This window comes from Sprattus sprattus (assembly GCF_963457725.1).
Source record: "Sprattus sprattus genome assembly, chromosome: 19".
NCBI classification, from domain to species: domain Eukaryota; kingdom Metazoa; phylum Chordata; class Actinopteri; order Clupeiformes; family Clupeidae; genus Sprattus; species Sprattus sprattus.
The window spans coordinates 7,064,589-7,084,085 of NC_137917.1; the positions used below are offsets into that span (position 1 = coordinate 7,064,589).

Consider the following 19,497-nt stretch of genomic DNA (forward strand, 5'->3'; position numbering starts at 1 on the left):
GCACACGCTTTACACATACATGTACACACACACACACACTTTCACACACACACAGACACACACGCACACATACACACACGCACACATACACACACACACACACACACACACACACACACACACACACTCACATGGTCATCCACATGCCTGCACACATGCACACACTCATTCCCACATACACATCCTCTCACATGTGTGCACATACTTTAGACACACATGTACATACACACACATACGCACACACAGTCACAGACACGCATACACCCACTGATGCTGTATGATCACACATTCACACAATGTCACACAACACACACACACACACACTCATGAGTGTCTTTTGGGCCGCCCCCACACTCTGCCGATACAGCAAGTTCCTGTTTCCCCAGTGATGATCAGCAGCTCCTCCATGCAGTGTGTGTTTGTGTGTGTGTGTGTGTATGTGTGTGTGTGTGTGTGCGTGTGTGCGTGTGTGTGCATATGTGTGTGTGAGTGTGTGTGTGAGAGAGAGAGAAAGAAAGAGAAATAGATTCTCCACATCAGAGTACAGTCAGACTGAGACTCTACAAGGTCCAAAGCCCAAAGTGGGTTGAAGTGGGTTTACATGGTTTGATCAAAAACCACGTCACTTCTTTCTCTCTCCTGATCTCTCCTCTGCCTTTTATCATGATCTGTCTGTTTTCATCTCTCTCCTCCTACCCTTGCTTTCTGTCCCTCTCCCTATTCTCTCATCCTTCTGCTGTCATCTGTCCTCTCTTCTGTCCTCTATCCTCTCCAGTCCTCCTTTCCTCTTTTCTTCTTTCTGTCACCCCCCCCCCCCCCCCCCCCCGCCTCCTCCCTCTCCTCCCTCACATTCCGATGTGTCTCATCCTCGGTGCTCTGAGAAGTGATGACAGACTGTGTTGTCGTGGCAATGGATGAGGTGTCAGGCTGCGCTCCTGCTGCTCCACTCTCTGGTCCTCCTCTCCTGGCGTCTCCTCTTTACCGTCAGCGGCTCTCATGCCTCTGGGTTGTCTCCTACCGTAGCTCTCCATCAGCGACTCTCACTCCTCTGAGACGGCCACAGGACAGACAGGGCCTCTTCGGGGCTCCTCACTGACCGGGGATCAGTGCAGGTCTGCAGCGGTTGGCTTTGGTCTGCAGCGGTGGGCTTTGGGCTGCAGCGGTGTGCTTTGTACTCTGATGGCCCTCTGGAGATAAGGGTGTTAGTGTTGTTGTTTGGGTTTGACGGAAAGGTGTCTGATGACATGGAACCTAAAAACTCGGTGGCTCAACTTGTGAGCTTTCTTGCTCTGCCACATTACCAATGGGTATGTCAATGGGTTTTGTCTGCCTCCAACATCACTTGGGAGGTCCTCTTATCTGTTTTTTTTGTGTTTCTATCTGCCTTTGTGCTCACACACTTGTGTGTGTGTGACTGCTACTGCGTATCCGTGTGTGTGTGTGCGTATGATTGGAATGTCTGAGGACATTCAATAACACCTGACACAGACAGACCTCCGTTCAGTTTACAGGCTTGAGAGTTAACACAGCCGACACTCACGACACCCGTCCAGATTAGCGGTAGGAAGTTTTTGATTTAAATAAATAGTGCACATGTAGAGATAAGAGGTTTAGAAAAGAAGAAGTGCCTCACTGCTGTGGAGATGTTTCACTTCCTGTTCGAAAGTTCATGGTGTGGGTAGAGGTGACTGGGTGGAGTTGCTGCTTTGGAGGGAAACAGAGCTCACTTGAATTTACATGCTTGAGAGTTTTTTCTGGTCTTCAACTTATAACTAAACCATTTTACTACCCACTGTGTGTGTGTATGTGTGTGTGTGTATATGTGTATATTTGTGTGTGTACGTTCATGTTTTTCCGTCAAGCATGTGTTATGTCTTCTGCAGGTCTCGGGGGCCTGTGATTTGGCGCTGGTAGTGCGGGACTTCTCGGCTAGCAGTGGTGGGGAGCTGACGGTGCGTCGCGGCCAGAGGCTGCAGCTGATGGGGGGCACACCGGACCGGCCCGACTGGTGCCGGGTGCGTTGCTCGGAGGGAGGGGGCACGCTGGAGGGGCTGGTGCCCCGCTGCTCCCTCTACCTGCCCCTCGCCCACTGCACCGCTGGCATAGAGGACCTGCACAGCAGCAGAGGTAAGGCCTACCAGTCTATCAATCAACCATTCAGTAAGTCAATCAATCTGTCAATCAATCAATCAATGATTCAGCTTATCAATCAATCAATCAATCAATTAATCAATCAATCTGGCATCTGTGCATGCAGTACAGAATCCCTAGTTCACAGCTGAAGGGCTTTGGCCTGGCATTGATGGAGTGTCCATCCACTCTGTGTGCAGTCTAAAAGTGTCTCTATTCTACTGTCTATAGCTAGTGGCCATTACTGTTAGGGCCCAGACAACGAAAGCTTGGGCTTGTCCAGTGAACGACTCTGTCTCTTGGGCCGCAGGTATTTGGCATGTTGATGATGGGGCTGCAGCTAGCAGTTGACCTGCACCACATCAAGGCCGAAAATCATAAACAACGCTTCTTATCTTTTCTGCAATCTGGCTCGAAACTTGTCTGATACAGGAACAGAAACTGTCAGACCAAGAGGGTTCAGTGCGCTAGAGCATTGTGGGAGAGGCCTCTGCAGGCTTCATCTAGTAAAGGAGTTAGAGACATGCTGGCATGAAGACAGACATATAGAGAGGGACAGAGAGACTAGCAAACAGAACGGCAGAGAGATAAAGACTGACAAACTGAGAAGAATAGGGAAAATGAAAGACTGAGAGAGAGAGAGAGTTAGAGTGCTTGAGCGACCGAGTAGGAGTTGTAGGATGGGCTCCCTCTTAGTTGCACTGCCAAGTTAAAGCCCATCCCTTCGCTCTCTCCTGCTCTCTCTCTGTATGCCTCTCTCCCACTGCTCTTTCACACTCTCTGTTCCAACTGTCCATCGCTCTCTCCTGATGTCTGCCATTGCGTTGCTGAATAGTTTATAAATACTCGGCATGGCATGGCTTAGCTGACAGCCCTCAGCTCTGTATCCTCATGAGGCCTGCTCTGGGACCCTCACAGGGTTGCCGCTACTGGCTGCTGGACTTGGGTATGTTAGCTTCCTCTGCTAATGGTCGCCTATTAGACCCTGGTGGTGATCGTATGTGCTAACGGTTGCTTGCTGCTAGTGGTTGCTGCTAACATGCAAACTGTTGTATTTACATAGAAGCATGCATATAGCTGTTCATCTCTCTGCTTGTCTTGTGTGTTCTTCTGGCACTCAGTGGTATAAGTCAGGCTAACTGCCAGGGCTGACATAATATTTAGCTTTTTGCTTCTCTGGACATAGGTCACAACATTCTTAAGTAACTCTATCACAGACAACACTTCATGTTAATGGGAATGTACAATTGTGTTGTCCTTACTTTACTGATACTGAAATCACTGAATGCTATGTGTACATATTCATATTTTGGCAAGGTTATGAAAAATGAATATATTTAATCTTGATTTATGCGAAGTTATAGTAAATGTTGATATTCATTTGTGATGTTTAGATGTACATAGAAATATGTCTAAATGTTGTTTACATTTGCAAACCTTGTGCTAAGACCTATAAATAGGATTCTGTGAACATAAAGAAGTTGTTTGTGTTTATGAATCCTGTAACAACAGCAGTGAACACAGCCCACTGCCTCTCTCCCTCTCTCTCTTTCTTTCTCTCTCTCTGTCTCTCTCTCTCTCTCTCTATTTCTCTCTTTCTCCCTCTCTCTCTATCTCTCTTTCTCTCTCTCTGTCTCTCTCTCTCTGGGGAACATACCACAGAACGTGTGGGTCTTCTGCCTTATAGAGTCCAACAGTCACCACGCAGCCTAGAGCATCTTATGCAAGATCTTTACATAATGTCTGTAGAGCACCAGCAAGCCTATATGAGGCTGGGAGCAAGGCCAGATAGTACCTCAAAATGGAATGTGAAGTCATAGGCGGCAAATGTAAAGAAGAGATTGTGCCAGTTCAGAGCCAGATCTATGCCAGGCTCAGTTCAGCTGCTCTTAAGGGTTCTGAGCGAAATGTCTGGTAAGCCGAGAGGTGCAGAGATGGCTCTATTCCATTCCATTCCATTCTATTGATTCCATTGTGCAAATATACGATACAAGGCCAATGAATAAATTGATTGTAAAATGTGTGTAAGCATTTGTTTGTTTGTTTGTGTGTGTTTGTGTGTTTGTGTTTGTGCATGTGTGTGTGTGTGTGTTTGAGATAGCACAAAACAGAGGTTAGATGTTGTGCCACTTTCCTTAAAACCAAAAAAACATCTTATCTCTTGTTCTCTCCTTCTCTAGACTCTCTGTCCGTCTCCAGTCCTGACGGTGGAGTTTCGGGTGGTTCCCCGGGCAACCGTCGCTCGGGCTCGTCGTTAAGGAAGTGGCTGAGCAGTCCGGTGCGGAGGCTGAGCAGTGGCCGGGCCGACGCCCACGAGCGCAAGAGCAAGCAGCGGCGGGGCCGTGATGGCGCACGCTCACCACGAGACACAGAGCCCGTCACCATCACCACGCCACAAGAGGACAACACGGAGGAGGTGTGTGTCCAGTAGCACTCTCTGTCACGCACACACACACACACACACACACACACACACAAACACACCACTCACACTCTCTTTGTCTTATCCCCATGCTGTCACTCATCCCCTCTCTCACTCTACCGATCACATTTATCTTCATCTTGATATGTTTCTCTCTCGCTGTCTGTCTCTCTCTCTTTCACAAAGTTCCTCATCTTACTCGGTCTGTCAAACTCCCACTTATATATTATAAGTTCTCTACCTGTCTGTCTGTCTGTCTCTCTGTTTCTCTGTGGATCTGTCTTATCGCTCTGTTTCACACACCTCTTCCTCTAAATCTGACTGCTAAACTCTGTTTTTCTGTCTGTCTTTCTTTCTCTCTGTCTCTCTCTCTCCTCTCTCTCTCTCTCTCTCTCTCTCTCTCTCTCTCTCTCTCTCTGTTACTTGCTTCATGTTAATTAATTCCCATTTGCCAAAAGGAGTTTTTAATTCTAGCTATTGTTTAAAAGGCTAAAGAATGCCATCTTTGACTTGTATTCTCTTCCATTTTAGCCTTAGGTTTGAAGGGTTCTGTGTAGCCCTTGTGAACTTAGGAGTAGTTAAATGTTGTTGTCTCTCTCTCTCTCTCTCTCTCTCTCTCTCTCTTTTTATCTTTATCTCCCTCCCTCTGCCTGTAGCGAGTGAGGGATGAAGTTGTGTGCAGTGGTACTCTCTCTAAGTCATCGTCCTCGGGGCTGCAGAGCTGTGGGGAGGACGAAGGAGAGGAGGGCTCAGAAGCTGCTCCTCTACCGCCCCCTATGGCCATACAGCAGCACTGCCTGCTGCAAGAGGACTCTCAGGAGGACAAGGTAAGGCTCATTGTTATGCACACACAAACATACACACTCTCTGTATCTCCCTCTCTCTCACCCACACACACACACACACACACACCCTGTAAACCACACACAACTCTGCATGCCAGAACATACAGCGCTGACCACACGAAAATGACAAAGCTTCCACGTTGACCAGCATTACAACCACCAACGTGAAACAAGAAGGCTTCAGTGACTAGTTCACTAGAGCGGCACTAAATGTTTATTTGCACAGGTGTTAAAAACATCAATCAGTGCCGTTTGGTGTGATTCGTATGAGCAGTGCTTAGTTAAACACACGGAATCAGAGATGGTCATTTTGCAGGGGTAACCACTGGCTTTTATGCCACCTCACACCTACTCCTTTCTCTTTCATCAGTTTGGTTACAGCTTTTTGAAGCCTGAACAAATGCTTTTTTTATCACTAATTAATTTCTTTTGTCTTCTGTCTGTGCACTCCTCCTCCTGTTGCCGTAGCATTATGTGGACTTCTGCTCCTCGTCTGTGCTATCCCAGTTTCCATATCTGTCCATCTAGCTGTCCTCCTCCACACGTCTCCTCTCCTTGTTTGCCCTAATACCCTCTTTCCTCTCCTGTCTTTGTTGCTCCTCCTCCTCTTGCTCCTCTTTCCGTTCGGTCCTCTAACTGTCCTTCTGTCCCTCCTTGTTACTAATCATGACCTTTTGTCTTAATCTTCTCAAGCCAAACTTGTCTCATATTGGTTTGGATCCGTTTCAAACGTTGAACAAGCCCTCTCTTCCCTTAATTATAAATGTAAGGACAAAGCCTCTGATCCTCCAGCGTGTGTGAGATGTGATCTGTCTCCCGTACATGTGTGTGTGTGTGTGTGTGTGTGTGTGTGTGTGTGTGTGTGTGTGTGTGTGTGTGTGTGTGTGTGTGTGTGAGTGTGACTGATCGCCCTCTGAGCTATGTGTGCTCTGCAAGTCATACAAATACATACGCACACATACATACACACACATACATAAACACACACACACACACACACACAAACACACATGCTGTTCCCTGCCATGTGTGATGCTACGGTTCCCCCTCAGACGTACCCTCCCACACAAACCACTCCCCCAACAAACCCCACCCTGTCCGTTGTAAGTCTGCAGTTAGCCCCTCTTCTTTGGGTGAGCTGCTGAGTTCTGAGGCCACGCCCCACATGTGACAGGACCATACTGGTGAGCAAATCAGCGCACCTCCTCACCTGGCCCAGGTAACAGCTAACAGCCGAGTCTGGGCCGGATTAGGGCCGTATCTACCCCGGTGTTAGCTGCTGCCTGAGGTGACTTCATGGAACTGTGCTTGTGCTTTATGTGGTGAATGTAAACATTTGAACATTTCAACAGGCTGGTCAGGCAGGTCAGATGAGTCAGATGAGGTCAGATAAATCAGATGAGTCAGATGAGGTCAGATAAGTCAGATGAAATCAGACTAGGTGAAATTGGAGGTGATCAGACAGGTCATGCCCTTGCCATTAGTGTTGGAATATGGAGTCCCTGCTTTATTCTGTGAAGTGCTGTAATGTACTACACTAAAGTGTGTGTGTAGTTTTTTATGTGTGCTGTAGAATTTTTGCATTTGTGCCATCATTGCGTATTGCATTTTTTTCCCCCCCTGTGGTGATTATAAATTAATACTCCTACTATACCAAAGCCACTGTGCATTCATTGTTCCCTTGTGGTCTCTCTCCCTCTCTCTTTCTCTCTCTCTCTCAAAGATCCCTCCGCGCCAGGCAACCAGACTCACCAACCCAGACCCCCCTACTGCAGAGGAGCTAGTCAGTGCCATCCAGGAACTGGTCAAGAGCAGGATGGTAAGACACACACACACACACACACACACACACACACACACACACACACACAGACACACACTATAAATGCACACTCACATGCTGTAGATGCACACACACACACATACTATACATGCACACATACATGTACACACACAACCACTTGCACACACATACACATGATACATGAACACACACATTTTACATGCACACATACACACAAACATACACACACACACACACACACACAACCACTTGCACACACACACACACACACACACTTACACATTATACATGAACACACACACATTTTGCATGCACACATACTGTACACACAAACATACACACCAAAAACACACACACAAAGGGCTAACTGAACTTTGGGTATGATGTTTAAAGAAGTCCATTAGCAGCAACCCTTAACCCCTTTTACCCTTCTTGTCCTTCCCTCTGTGTGTGTGTGTCTGTGTGGATTGTGTGCATGTCTGGTTGTGTGTTTGTGCGGGTAGGCTCTGGATGAGCAAATTGATGGCCATAACCCTTCCTGTTACCCCGGCAACCACTCCCTCCTCTCCTCCTCACCTCCCATCCCAGAGACGGACGAACGCAAGACGGCCTTCCTGAAAAGACGGCAGTATGACCTTTCACCTTTGCCCTCCTCTCTCCTCTCTCTGACTTTTAACCTAACTCTTGCACTCTCGCTTCTATCAGATCATACACACTGCTGGAACGAACCCTCATGTCTGTGGTATTGAGCCTGTGGTGACTGTTTGTGTATAATAGTGAATGAGAGTGTGTGTGTGTGTGTGTGTGTGTGTGTCTGCAGCACTTCCCCCTGATATATCAGAGTCAGTGCTTGACCACAAGCAGCTCGACCATATAAATACACATCTCAGCATATCGCTCAGAGTGTAGAGGGGATATGAGCTCCAGATGTGCAGTTTGAAATGATACACACAGCTAGACGGAGACAGGCACACACACACACACACTCACACACACACACACGCGCCTTGTGTCTTACATCATACATACTGTAGCAGTGATAACGTAATTGAGAGAGACATTAGTTAATGAAGAAACCCCTCTTCTTCATCTTGGTCTTCTTTTCTCTCTCCCTCAATCCCACCGCCTCTTTCGCCCTCTCTCTCTATTTATCTCTTTATCCCCTCTTTCTCCCTCCCTCCCTTACTTTGTCTTTTCCTTCCCTCCCTTCCCTCCCTCTCTCTTAACTCCCTCATCTGTTTCTCTCTACAACCTCAGCTTTGTGCTTCTGGAGTTGGTGGAGACTGAGAGAGACTATGTGAGGGACCTCAGCTCAGTGGTGGAGGTAAGAAGACTTTTTACTGCCTCAGAGTCTCTTATGTCTCTGTGTGTGTTAGTTATTATTACAGCATAAACGTCATATTCAGTTACTGCAATATATAAGTCGTTAGTTTTACACAGCACTAAGTCAACACAATAAACTTTACCAGCTAGGAAAGGCCCAAGAGCCAAGTCTTAACACCTAAGCACAGACTCCGAACACTGTTCTTAAAATACCTTTAACTTATGTGTGTACTAAGACACAGACACAGACTCCAAACACTATTCTTACATGTAAAATAGCTTAAATGTCTGTGTGCACTAAGCCGCCCAGAGGCCTTATGCCAATTATAACACATGTGTTCAGGTGAGTATCAGTGAAAAGTGTTATTGGAGCGGCAGGTGATAGGAACCTTTTCTAAACCTTGGGTGTAACCCCCATCAAATGAAGACTGAATACCAAATGTTCTGGCTTGCAGCATGAATCAACTAGTCACTGAAGCAGTGCATGCCAAGGACCGTCAAACTCTCTGTTCTTATATTCTTATGTATAGATAATTTATCTTAAGATCAAATGTCTTGTATTAAAATCCTATGTTCTCATGCTAAACATGTATACTCTTATTGTACTGCGCAGAGGTCTGACATCTTCCACTGCACTTAACTCTGTCGGGACATATTGTACTATTGTGATGTCCTCTACTGTGCTGAGGCCGGTCGTGATGGCGTTTATTGTGCTGATTGCTGTTGTGATATCTCCTACTATGCTGATGCTGTTGTGATATCTTAAGCTGGAGGCAGTTTTTCATGCAACGTGTCACAATAGGCGTCATGACGGTTTGACAGAGTGAACCACAAACTTCTAGAGGCACTTCTAAAACAAGAAGTTAAATGGCTGTAGTGGGCAGTTTTAGTGTTCTCTGCATGGTGGTGTTAGCTATGTTATCGGTAACTGTCTACTTCGTAACGCTGTCTCCAGGGCTACATGAGGAAGATGAACGAGGACAGTGTCCCTGAGGACATGAAGGGCAAGGACAAGATCATCTTTGGCAATCTCCATCAGATCTTCGACTGGCACAAAGAGTAAGTGTCCTCTACAACCAGTTTGCCACGTTACCTGTATTCTTCTCTGACAGGAACGATGTGAACCTGGTCAAACAGTAGTTACAAACGTGGGACCTGTATACTCCAGCTAGAATAATATATCAATAAAAAGAAATGAAGCAAAATAAAAGGGCTCCGCTTTCTTTACATATGCTCACATTTTCACGTTCAGAAACATCTCTTCAGTAGAGTTTGTTGTGCCTTTGTCTCTTAAATAGAATCTTTGTTTAGTCTCCTCCTATCTAAAAGCATTGAGACTTACCTGGTCATTTACTGCTTACAGTAAACCAGCTATCTAACTAACTATATTTCCACACTCTCCACCAGAAATCACTTCTAGTTTTATATTCGTTCCGAGGGATAGCCCTCTTAAGGGTCGTGGAGTAACCATGGACATCACTGAATGTTTTAAGGGGCTGCATTATCTATGTTTTTGTTGCGTTTGTCTGCTGACACGCTGTAATGTACACCCTGGTGTCATTTTTGTCTCTCAGATACTTCCTGGCTGAGCTGGAGAGGTGCCTAGAGAGCCCTGACAGACTGGCAACCCTATTCATCAAACAAGTAAGACTCACACTCAGACATGATGACATCAAGCCTCTCAGAAGGCTTTAAATGATACACCAGCTGGCACATTTACATAACTGTTTGAGAGGAGCGGGGAGACAGCTGTCACTCCCCCGTCACTCCACCGTCACTTCACTGTCACTTCACCATCTTAAACCAAGGTCTCTGTAATAGTCACTGTGCACATTCACCACTTTCCAAAGAACATGATTGGTTTGCGAGACATGGCCGATTTGTTGATATGGCAGTCGTAGCACGTACATAAAAGTTTGAAATTGGTCATTATTTGGCACGTTGCCCTTAAATGGCCTTGTGGAGATAATCATCATGTTTATATAAGCTTCCAATAACTAAAACGGTGTGTTTATGCTGACCGACTTGCCCTTTGGTCCATGCAGGAGAGACGCTTTCAGATGTATGTGGTCTACTGCCAGAACAAGCCCAAATCAGAGCATGTTGTGTCAGACTACTTGGACACCTACTTTGAGGTTAGGCAGGATTCATTATATTACATACGTACTATATCATTCAATATATTGTGTATATTACTATGTAGTCTACGCTCATAATATATATTATACTAACCAATAATGTTGTTGCTGGTGTGCGTGTGTGTGCGTGTGTGTGTGTGTGTGTGTGTGTGTGTGTGTGTGTGTGTGTGTGTGTGTGTGTGTGTGCGCGCAAATGCATGTCTGTCTTTCAGAGCTTGAGACAGTTGCTGGGTCATAGGCTACGCATCACAGACCTGTTGATCAAGCCTGTTCAGCGCATTATGAAATACCAGCTCCTGCTCAAGGTAAGCTTGCTACCTGCTCCAGGTGAGCCAGCTATTCAGGTGGACATGGTGAGCTCTTTATCTGCTCGGAGTGAGCTTATCGGCGGTGCCGTTGATCTCACCACATTCATGTGATGAGTCTAAGCTCTGAGTCTGCACAATGCGTGGGTAGACTTTTTGCCCTTTTAGACTGTTTACCTGGTGAGGCATTGTCAGTGCTGACTCAAATGTCACAAGCATTTTGTCCTCTGGGGGTCGGTTAGTCGTTTCCCCTGACACTTGGCCTACATTTATCTGCTGTAGGTGTAGTAGGTTGTGTTCATTCAGTGATTCTTCCTCTCCTCCTCATCTCTCGCTCATCTTCCTCTCATCTTTCCTCATCCTCTCAGGACATCTTGAAGTTCTCACAGAGGGCTGGTGTGGACTGCACAGAGCTAGAGGTGAGCCCTTTAAACCAACCGCAGCAATCTGACTACTGAACCCTCATTACTGACTCACACTACATACTCATCTAAACCAAACTAAATGTATCACGGGCCCTAACCCAACCACAGTAATCTGAGTATTGAACACTCATTAGTGAGAGTACAAATATCATATAAACCGAACACCCTATCTGATGTTGCCACTGAACCTGAGGTCAGTCAGTACTGAACACTCATTGCTGCTAAGTTATCACAGAAATCTACACAGCAATCTAAAGTGAAGACACTAGCTAATGAGTAATGAGCACTATTTACTGACCATATACACATTCAGCAGCACTGAACAATCTAGCTGGAGTGGCTGTTTTGTCAGGGACCCTGAAGTCAGCCAGTTAAGTAGTGAGATCAGTAAGGGCAGGAGGCTGTATGACATATATGAGATGTCCTACATCATTCAGTGATATTACTGAAAAGAGAGTTTGTACTTGTTGTCGTCTCGTGTTGTAAGAGTCCCTTGTGAAGGTTTGTATAATGTCTTTGTGTTACAGAAAGCAGTGGAGGTCATGTGTATTGTCCCCAAACGATGTAACGACATGATGAATGTAGGTCGCCTGCAGGGCTTTGAGGTAAGCCACCTCTGTATCTCTGTATCTAGATTATACATTGAGCCATTAAAAGTATACTAAGATCAAGTATATCAATGTTTGTGTGTGTGTGTGTGTGTGTTCTCCAGGGTAAAATCACAGCGCAGGGCCAGCTGCTGTTGCAGGACAGTTTCCAGGTGTGTCAGGTGGAGACAGGGCCTCTCTCTCGCATGAAGGAGCGGCGTGTGTTTCTCTTCGAGCAGATCATCATCTTCAGCGAGCCCCTGGACCGCAGGAAAGGCTTTTCTACACCCGCCTACCTCTTTAAGAACAGCATTAAGGTAGACACACCTTCACAAATAGTACCACGGTAGACACATCTTCAAATAGAGCATTAAGGTCCACACAACCTAAAAAACAACATTTATACAAGATTCTCCAGACATATAGTTGAGAAATATAGTTCCTGTTGCTCTACTAGGTTCTTCTAACAAGGTTTTCTAATTTCGAGCTTTTAAGATGAAAAGATGAAAATGTGTATCTGTAGTGTGCAGTTGTATGGAAACTCTTAGAAAAAAACTCTGTACATTAGTACAATTAATGTCATTTACAGCACGGCTTGGTTGAATTGACTGTTTTGACACGCTCTTTAGAATGTCAATTAACTGTTGATATGTTCACACATAGTAATACGTAATTAAAAAACATAGAAGCAATTCCAGTTGTTTCACCGCAATCAATCAATCAATATCATATGGCAAGTTCGTTCATTATCATCACATTACATCAAAATTAAAGACCACAGTGATTTTACAAAGCTATACAAATGCTAGCTTGTATAGCTAGCATATCATAAGCTATAGTATGAGAGGTCATGACCTCTGTTCTCCTGCCTCAGGTCAGCGGGCTGCGTCTAGAAGAACTTGTGAACTCTGACCCCAGCAGACTGGTTCTGACCTCCCAGTCACCGGGGGGCAGTGATGAGCGCTTCATACTCCTGGCATTGAGTCCTGCTATAGGCCGAGCCTGGCGCCACCAGATTAACCTGATGCTGGAGAACCAGCGCAATTTCCTCAATGGTAAATCCCCTACTCTACCCAGTTTGTGTGCGTGCGTGCGTGCGTGCGTGCGTGCGTGCGTGCGTGCGTGCGTGCGTGCGTGCGTGCGTGCGTGCGTGCGTGCGTGCGTGCGTGCGTGCGTGCGTGCGTGCGAGTGTGTGTGTGTGTGTGTGTGAGTGTGTGTGACAGAGAGAGAGAGACAGAGAAGGCTTAAGTCCTGTTTAAGTGGGAATAGTGTCTTTAGGCTGCAGTGGTAAACAGACATTGTACAGCAGGGCTCAGGCTCTATTCCTTTCCCAACTGAACTCTTTCATTCTTTCTTGCTAAAGTTCATTTGGACTAAATCATCTGCCAAATACCTGTAACCATAACTTCTTCTCCCTCTCCCTTTCTCTTTTTCCCCTCTTCTTTTTCTTTGTCCCTCTCTCTCTCTCTTTGCACTCCCTCTTTATCCCCCACCCCCCAGCCCTGACGTCTCCAATTGAGTACCAGAGGAGTCACATGGGTGGGGGGAGCCTTGGAGCCTCCAGCAGCAGTAGCAGCGGTGGTGTTGGTGGGGGGGCCACACGCTCCCGAGCCCCCCAGCATCCCCATCAGCCCCGCTCCCCAGCCCTGGGCAAACGCCCCCCAGGTACCCAGCTCCTGCATGCAGGCCATGACCTACTCAAGCCCCGAACCCACCAACCAACACACAAGCACATACCCACCATACACACAGATCAGGTTATTAGGTTAATTTAGTGTGTGTGTGTGTGTGTGTGTGTGTGTGTGTGTGTGTGTCAGGGTGGGCTAATTTGAACTGTCCTGCAATCAGAAATAGGTTTCAGCACTGGATTGGTGTATTCAGGCCTACGCTGTCTGACCCTGACCCTTCTCTCCACCCCACCTCTCTCCTCCATCTTCTCCCAGACTGACAGCAGCAGCAGTGGCCTCTCCAGCATCTCTCTGCCCATCAGGACCCCACCACCCCGCAGGAGGAGGAAGAGGAGGAGGAGACATCAGGGCAGCTGGAGTGAGCTACTGCCGGCCCCCAACAGCATGCAGTAGAGCTGGAGCCTCCCTTCACGCACCCAGAACCCAACACACAGCCAGAATTTCCACTGAGACCGGCTGACGCTAGATAAACCCTGGTTCTGGGTCGGCAGATCTGGGCCGGGTCAGAACCGGGTCTGTTTCAGAATCATCTGCTATTCTGGCTCCTGCACCCACCGTCCAGCACCGATCACCTGGTTCTCAACAGAACCCAGCCCCTAGCACATCACATTCAGCTCCTACCTCATCATGCTAACACCCCATGCTAATCACACAGTGTGCAATATTCCAGGACCCTGTACACACAACTTGCAACTCAGCACCCAACACCTTTGATTAAGCTCACAACATGCATTATGTAACAGTCCACAAATAGCATCAAAATCCAATGTGTGAACTGTAAAACCAACAACATAGCATGCAGTACTATACAATAAACAATAAACATTCCAAATCCCAACATTCAACACTTGGATTCTAACACCCACAGATAACAAGCACTTTCCACACTTCAACCATCTTATATAAAGCAGCCCTAAATCCAGCGGTTAAATAAACAACATTAGGCGTCAGACGTTAGCTGGCCTGTAGGCTGACAGGTCTTTGACTTCCTGCTTGTTCTTCTTTTTCCTGTTGAAGAGGAGGGTTCCCATTTCAGGTGGCAGCCATATTGGTACAGAATCTGAGCCACATGCAGGCTAGATTGGGTCCAAAAGCACCTGCTATGTGAGATCCAACCACATCAGCAGCATCTAATCTCTTTCTAAACTGTTCCGCCTCTCTCCTGCATGACTGATAGCACAGGACGATTACTACTCTCACACACACTTATGTCTAGACGCATATACACACACGCTCTCTTACACATGTACGTAAACACGCATTGATACAGACACACATGATTATATCTTTGTCTTTCTCACACACATATGCGCTCATACACGCACACACACACACACACACACACACACACACACACACACACACACACACACAGTGTGATGTTCTGAGTAAACACAATGCTGCACTAGATGTTTCTATCTGTGGTAATTCTGCTGCATGTTGCTGCTATAACAGAGCTACACACACACTCACACACACTGCATCAGATGAGACACTCTGCCGCAGACCAGGGTTTCACTTAGCCACATCTATTTTGTCCAGATCCCGACTGGCTGCAGCTTGTAGTTCCCTGCTTTCTGCAGGATTCAGAGCAAGTGACCATAGGTCCCAGTGCTGTATGTGAGCCCTTGTGTTTTTTAAAAGAGATTACATTTTCTATGGATAGCGATATGGAAGAAGACGTTCTAATTTCAGAAGATGCATATTTTGAGATATTGAATGAGACGGTAAACTGACAGACTCTTTAAAGACATTATGGTGCAGATGAAATCAAAGTGACAAAGTAAAGTGTGTTTTTCTTTAATAGTGTTGGTTCATTTGTGTTGTTAAGTCACCCACCATGCTTTTTTGAGCTCATGGATACGTGCCCTCAAACAATTCCTTCGGCTGCAGTCTCCTGGGAAGATCTTCTGTTTGAAGACAAGGTTCAGCTCGGGAACAGGCCACCAAGAGAACAGCTGACTCTGTGTGAGATCTGGCCCAGACGTGGCACTGATCTGGTGAGGGTCTGGGGCAGCTGTCAGAGAAACAGCTCTTACCTGGGCAGAAGCTGACATAGTTTCATTACATAGCCCCGGAGAGAGTGAGACAGTTAGCACTCCCATTGAGTTCAGTGGCTGACATGGTGTTCGCTACTTAATCCCAGGAAGTCCAAATACTCCACCAAAACTACACTGATTGGCAACCCTGGTGCATGATTAAAACCAGCCGATGGGAAATCAACAGTAAATAGCTGAATGCTAACTCTGCTAAGCCTGGCCCTCTTCTCTGGAACATACTGTATCCTCTATCAGCTGGATCTGGATCCACACCCAATCAGGCTCAGATCTCCTCTGGAGTAAGCTGCAACCTTGGAGTTTACTCAGAGACTTGTTGAATGGAGCCGTGCGCAATGATGTTCTACTTGAACTACGTGAGGCACTTTAAGAGACTTACAAATCACCTTGTTTAATGTGTACCCGCCAGAAAGCCTCTGGTCATGTACTTCTCAATTTAATGACCTCTAAAGATGTGTTTTCCTGCTCAGTGAGTTCTAAGAGACAGGTTCTAGAGACCGGTGTCATGCAAGGCCTGTGTCATACTGTTCCTTGCACCAATAATTGATTTCCACTTAAACCAAAGCTGTCCTTCTTTCGCCCGTTCATTTGCCTCCTGAGTGTTTGTGATGCTTAGAATGGCTTTCTGAATGAGGTGTCTGATAAGTGAATAGCGTGTTTGTTTTCAGTTGCCTGTGGTTCGGTTCGATTTTTTTTGCTGTGACCCAGTGAGTGCTTAAAAGCTTTACTTCAGGATTTGAATAATGATCTCTTCCTCTTTCTGTGTGGCAAACGTGTTGTAGTGTAGTTTCCTGTGCATGCTGAGTGCGTTTGCGTTAATGAAGCTGTACTTTACGCTGGATGGCTCTGAACTCCTGCGCCTCTCTTACCCCTTCTGCTTTGCCTTGCTTCACCTCATGTGTCATTGAGTTATGAGGCTGAAAATGAGTCATAGCCTCCCCTTTCTAGGAAAACAGCAATTAAGTAATTTCAGTAATAATATGAGTGTATACATCTCCGATTCCCTTCTTCTTTTCAACCTGGGTATACCACTTTATTTTAGGCACTCCAATGTAAGACATGTAAATTCTGTTAATTCATCAGATTAAAACAAACATGGTTGTACTCCTTGTTTAAAGGGTAAGTGTTAAGTCTCATTTGTTTTATAATGTATAGTTTTTACAGACACAGCCAAATAGGGGACTGGACATAATGTATACTCATATTTTATACATGACTTACATTCTAAGTGTTCGTTTTGTTTGTGTGTGTATATTTCTGTGTACAGAAATTATATCTCTGCATATTTATATTCATGAAGATTAAAGCAGATGGAACAATGACATATGTGTGATGTTGTTTACCAAAAATGTGGAAGTTATTAGTTTGGTTTGGGTGCATGTTTTCAGCCAGTGGTGAATAAAATGCAGCCTCATGGGTTGCACAAAATGACATACAATAAAATTAGATATTGGTATTTCACCACCAGACCTCCATAGCAACTAAGATGAAGGTGTGATGACATCTATAAAAAAAAAAGTAAAATTGACACATTTTATAAATAATCAAATGAAAGATGCACACATAAAGGGACACTATCAACATAGAACTTGCTTTTCATAGTCCTGATCAGATCTTCACTTTCAGCTGAGATATAGCGTTGTATGCGTCGAGTGCATTCAGTCTTTAGGGGGAAGTGTGGATATTACATTAAACCTTGCCCCTCTATACCAGGTCACAGTGGTTGCATGTATGTACATGAATTCATTGATTTGCTGGGACTGCATGTAAGTACACTAATAAATAATCAGAGGGGGAATCAACAGACCCAACAAGAAGGAATGATGCTGATGGTGTTCACTGGGCCATTGGTACATGTCACCAATAAGCAGCATTCACCAAAATAGCAGAGGCCAGATAATAAAGGCCCAGTATTTAGCTTGTATCCAAAGCAGCCCACAGACAACCTGCAGCGATTGGGAACAAGGCGCAACAAGTGAGCCTAACCAGTGCACCACCACTGCCATTAATACCCAATAGGCAAGGCAAGTTTGTTTGTGTACTGGTGTTCTGGGTTGTGGATCACTGGACCGGGGTTTGTAGAGAGCACTGGTTAGAAACGTCAGAGAGCTGCTGGGGCAGGAGACAAAGGCAGACCATGAGGAATACGGAAGTGGAACTCAAGGCTATCATAGTAAGTGGACACTGTGGGCCCCTTGAAAAGACTCACCTTCTAAAATCTGATTTTCAAAACTACTCTGCCTGGCGTGTCCCATGACTGTGGTTGTTTGTGCGTCTGTGCTCACGCTATCTTGACATGAATCTGCAGGTAACAACCTCAAAGGAGTTGCTCTCTGCAAGTGGAGCCCTTGAGCAAGGTTAAACTCAGCCAAAAACTACCGGGAAGCCTTTTCATGTCTTTGCAGCGCACATGCACTGCTCTACTAGCAAGCTCTCCGCCGATGACACATCTGATAAGGCAACACCATCCGAGGCCTAATCAGGTCAGATCAGATCTAATCAGTAGAATACGTGAATGTGAACCGTGAAGGTGTGAATTCAGCGCCTCCTGTTTGTATACGTTTTTCTCATGAGCTGTCAACCACAGCAGGATGTACAGATGTGAGGAAGTTATAAGGTATTGTTTGAACAAGGATTTAATTATGTGTGGGTTGGGAACATGTCATTTACGAAGATGATTAAGTAGATAGCAGAGAGCATCGGTGTTATTTTTTTTTCCAAAGATCTGACTACAACATTCAAGATTTAGGACTAAAACATTCAAGTGATTTAATCCATACGTTTACCAACATTTTAGGAGACATTTTGAGATGTGTGTGTGTGTGTGTGTGTGTGTGTGTGTGTGTGTGTGTGTGTGTGTGTGTCTTTTTGCACACGCATGTACAGCTGCTTTGCATAGCTACAGCCCAAAGCTAATCTTTTTCTTTTTCTGCACCCCACACATGACACATCACATTAGAAAGCCAGCTTTTAAGGGAAACGCCTTGTGATTGTGAAAGTGTTGAAGTGTTTCTTTAGAGGGAAAACAACGATTGTATTCAGTCACTGATTCTGACACATTTGCCCTTTCAACTGGCCGGTGAAACGGGGACATTCCCGCGGTCAACCAAGCGCTTTCTAATAACTGAGTTAACACAGCATCTTCAAATGATTAACAACTATTTCCTGACGCTTCTTATTCAATTTGAGAAAGTTAAGGGTGTAGAATTGCTAGCCATCGTCTTTAAGGGGGATCCCCATCTGACCACGATTTACTAAATTACAAGAACTCCACCTCAATATGGTGTGCCATTTATAGCCTACATTTTTACCATTATAAGATAGATTCAGCGAAGTCTCTGATATCTTTTGAAATTCCTGTAAGTGTATCATAATTTAAAAGCCGTTTTCTTACTAGGCTATTTTGAATTGAGGCTAAATTTGACCAACCAATTTAACTATAAATTCGTCAATTAACACTCTTGTTCAAGTCTTGTTCAAGTAGGCTATTATGTAAACAGTTAGTCTTGTTTCCCTGTTAGTCGCTAGTTCCTAAATAGAGTTGGTCTTATAGTGCATGAGCCAGAAGGAGTCACCACTACCACTTCTGTTCTGTTTGTATCTCTGGTGTATATTTCTGCACGATAGCAACTAGCTTTGTGATTTTACACCCTCTTAAGTACACCTCCTAATAGGACATTGCATGTCAAATCAACCAGGGGTTGGGCATCATTTTCCTCTAAATCATAGAGAAAATGAATTGGTTTCATAAAGGTACTTTATGCTGTACAACA

General features: G+C 45.5%; 1 protein-coding gene across 1 annotated transcript in view; it reads left to right on the top strand.

Annotated features, from left to right (window-relative positions):
* triob (trio Rho guanine nucleotide exchange factor b) overlaps positions 1-14,060 on the top strand; it is a gene marked incomplete at both ends in the record, with an annotated part of 60,262 nt that extends 46,202 nt beyond the window's left edge. The window contains 16 exons of the mRNA XM_080857380.1: positions 1,863-2,127; positions 4,311-4,546; positions 5,209-5,379; positions 7,121-7,216; positions 7,705-7,829; positions 8,459-8,525; positions 9,480-9,583; positions 10,099-10,168; positions 10,570-10,659; positions 10,875-10,967; positions 11,336-11,386; positions 11,920-11,997; positions 12,105-12,296; positions 12,854-13,034; positions 13,480-13,661; positions 13,923-14,060. Of these exons, the coding sequence (XP_080713506.1) occupies positions 1,863-2,127; positions 4,311-4,546; positions 5,209-5,379; positions 7,121-7,216; positions 7,705-7,829; positions 8,459-8,525; positions 9,480-9,583; positions 10,099-10,168; positions 10,570-10,659; positions 10,875-10,967; positions 11,336-11,386; positions 11,920-11,997; positions 12,105-12,296; positions 12,854-13,034; positions 13,480-13,661; positions 13,923-14,060 (2,139 nt within the window). The remainder of the gene's footprint in view (positions 1-1,862; positions 2,128-4,310; positions 4,547-5,208; positions 5,380-7,120; positions 7,217-7,704; positions 7,830-8,458; positions 8,526-9,479; positions 9,584-10,098; positions 10,169-10,569; positions 10,660-10,874; positions 10,968-11,335; positions 11,387-11,919; positions 11,998-12,104; positions 12,297-12,853; positions 13,035-13,479; positions 13,662-13,922) is intronic.
* Positions 14,061-19,497: the final 5,437 nt, after the last annotated feature.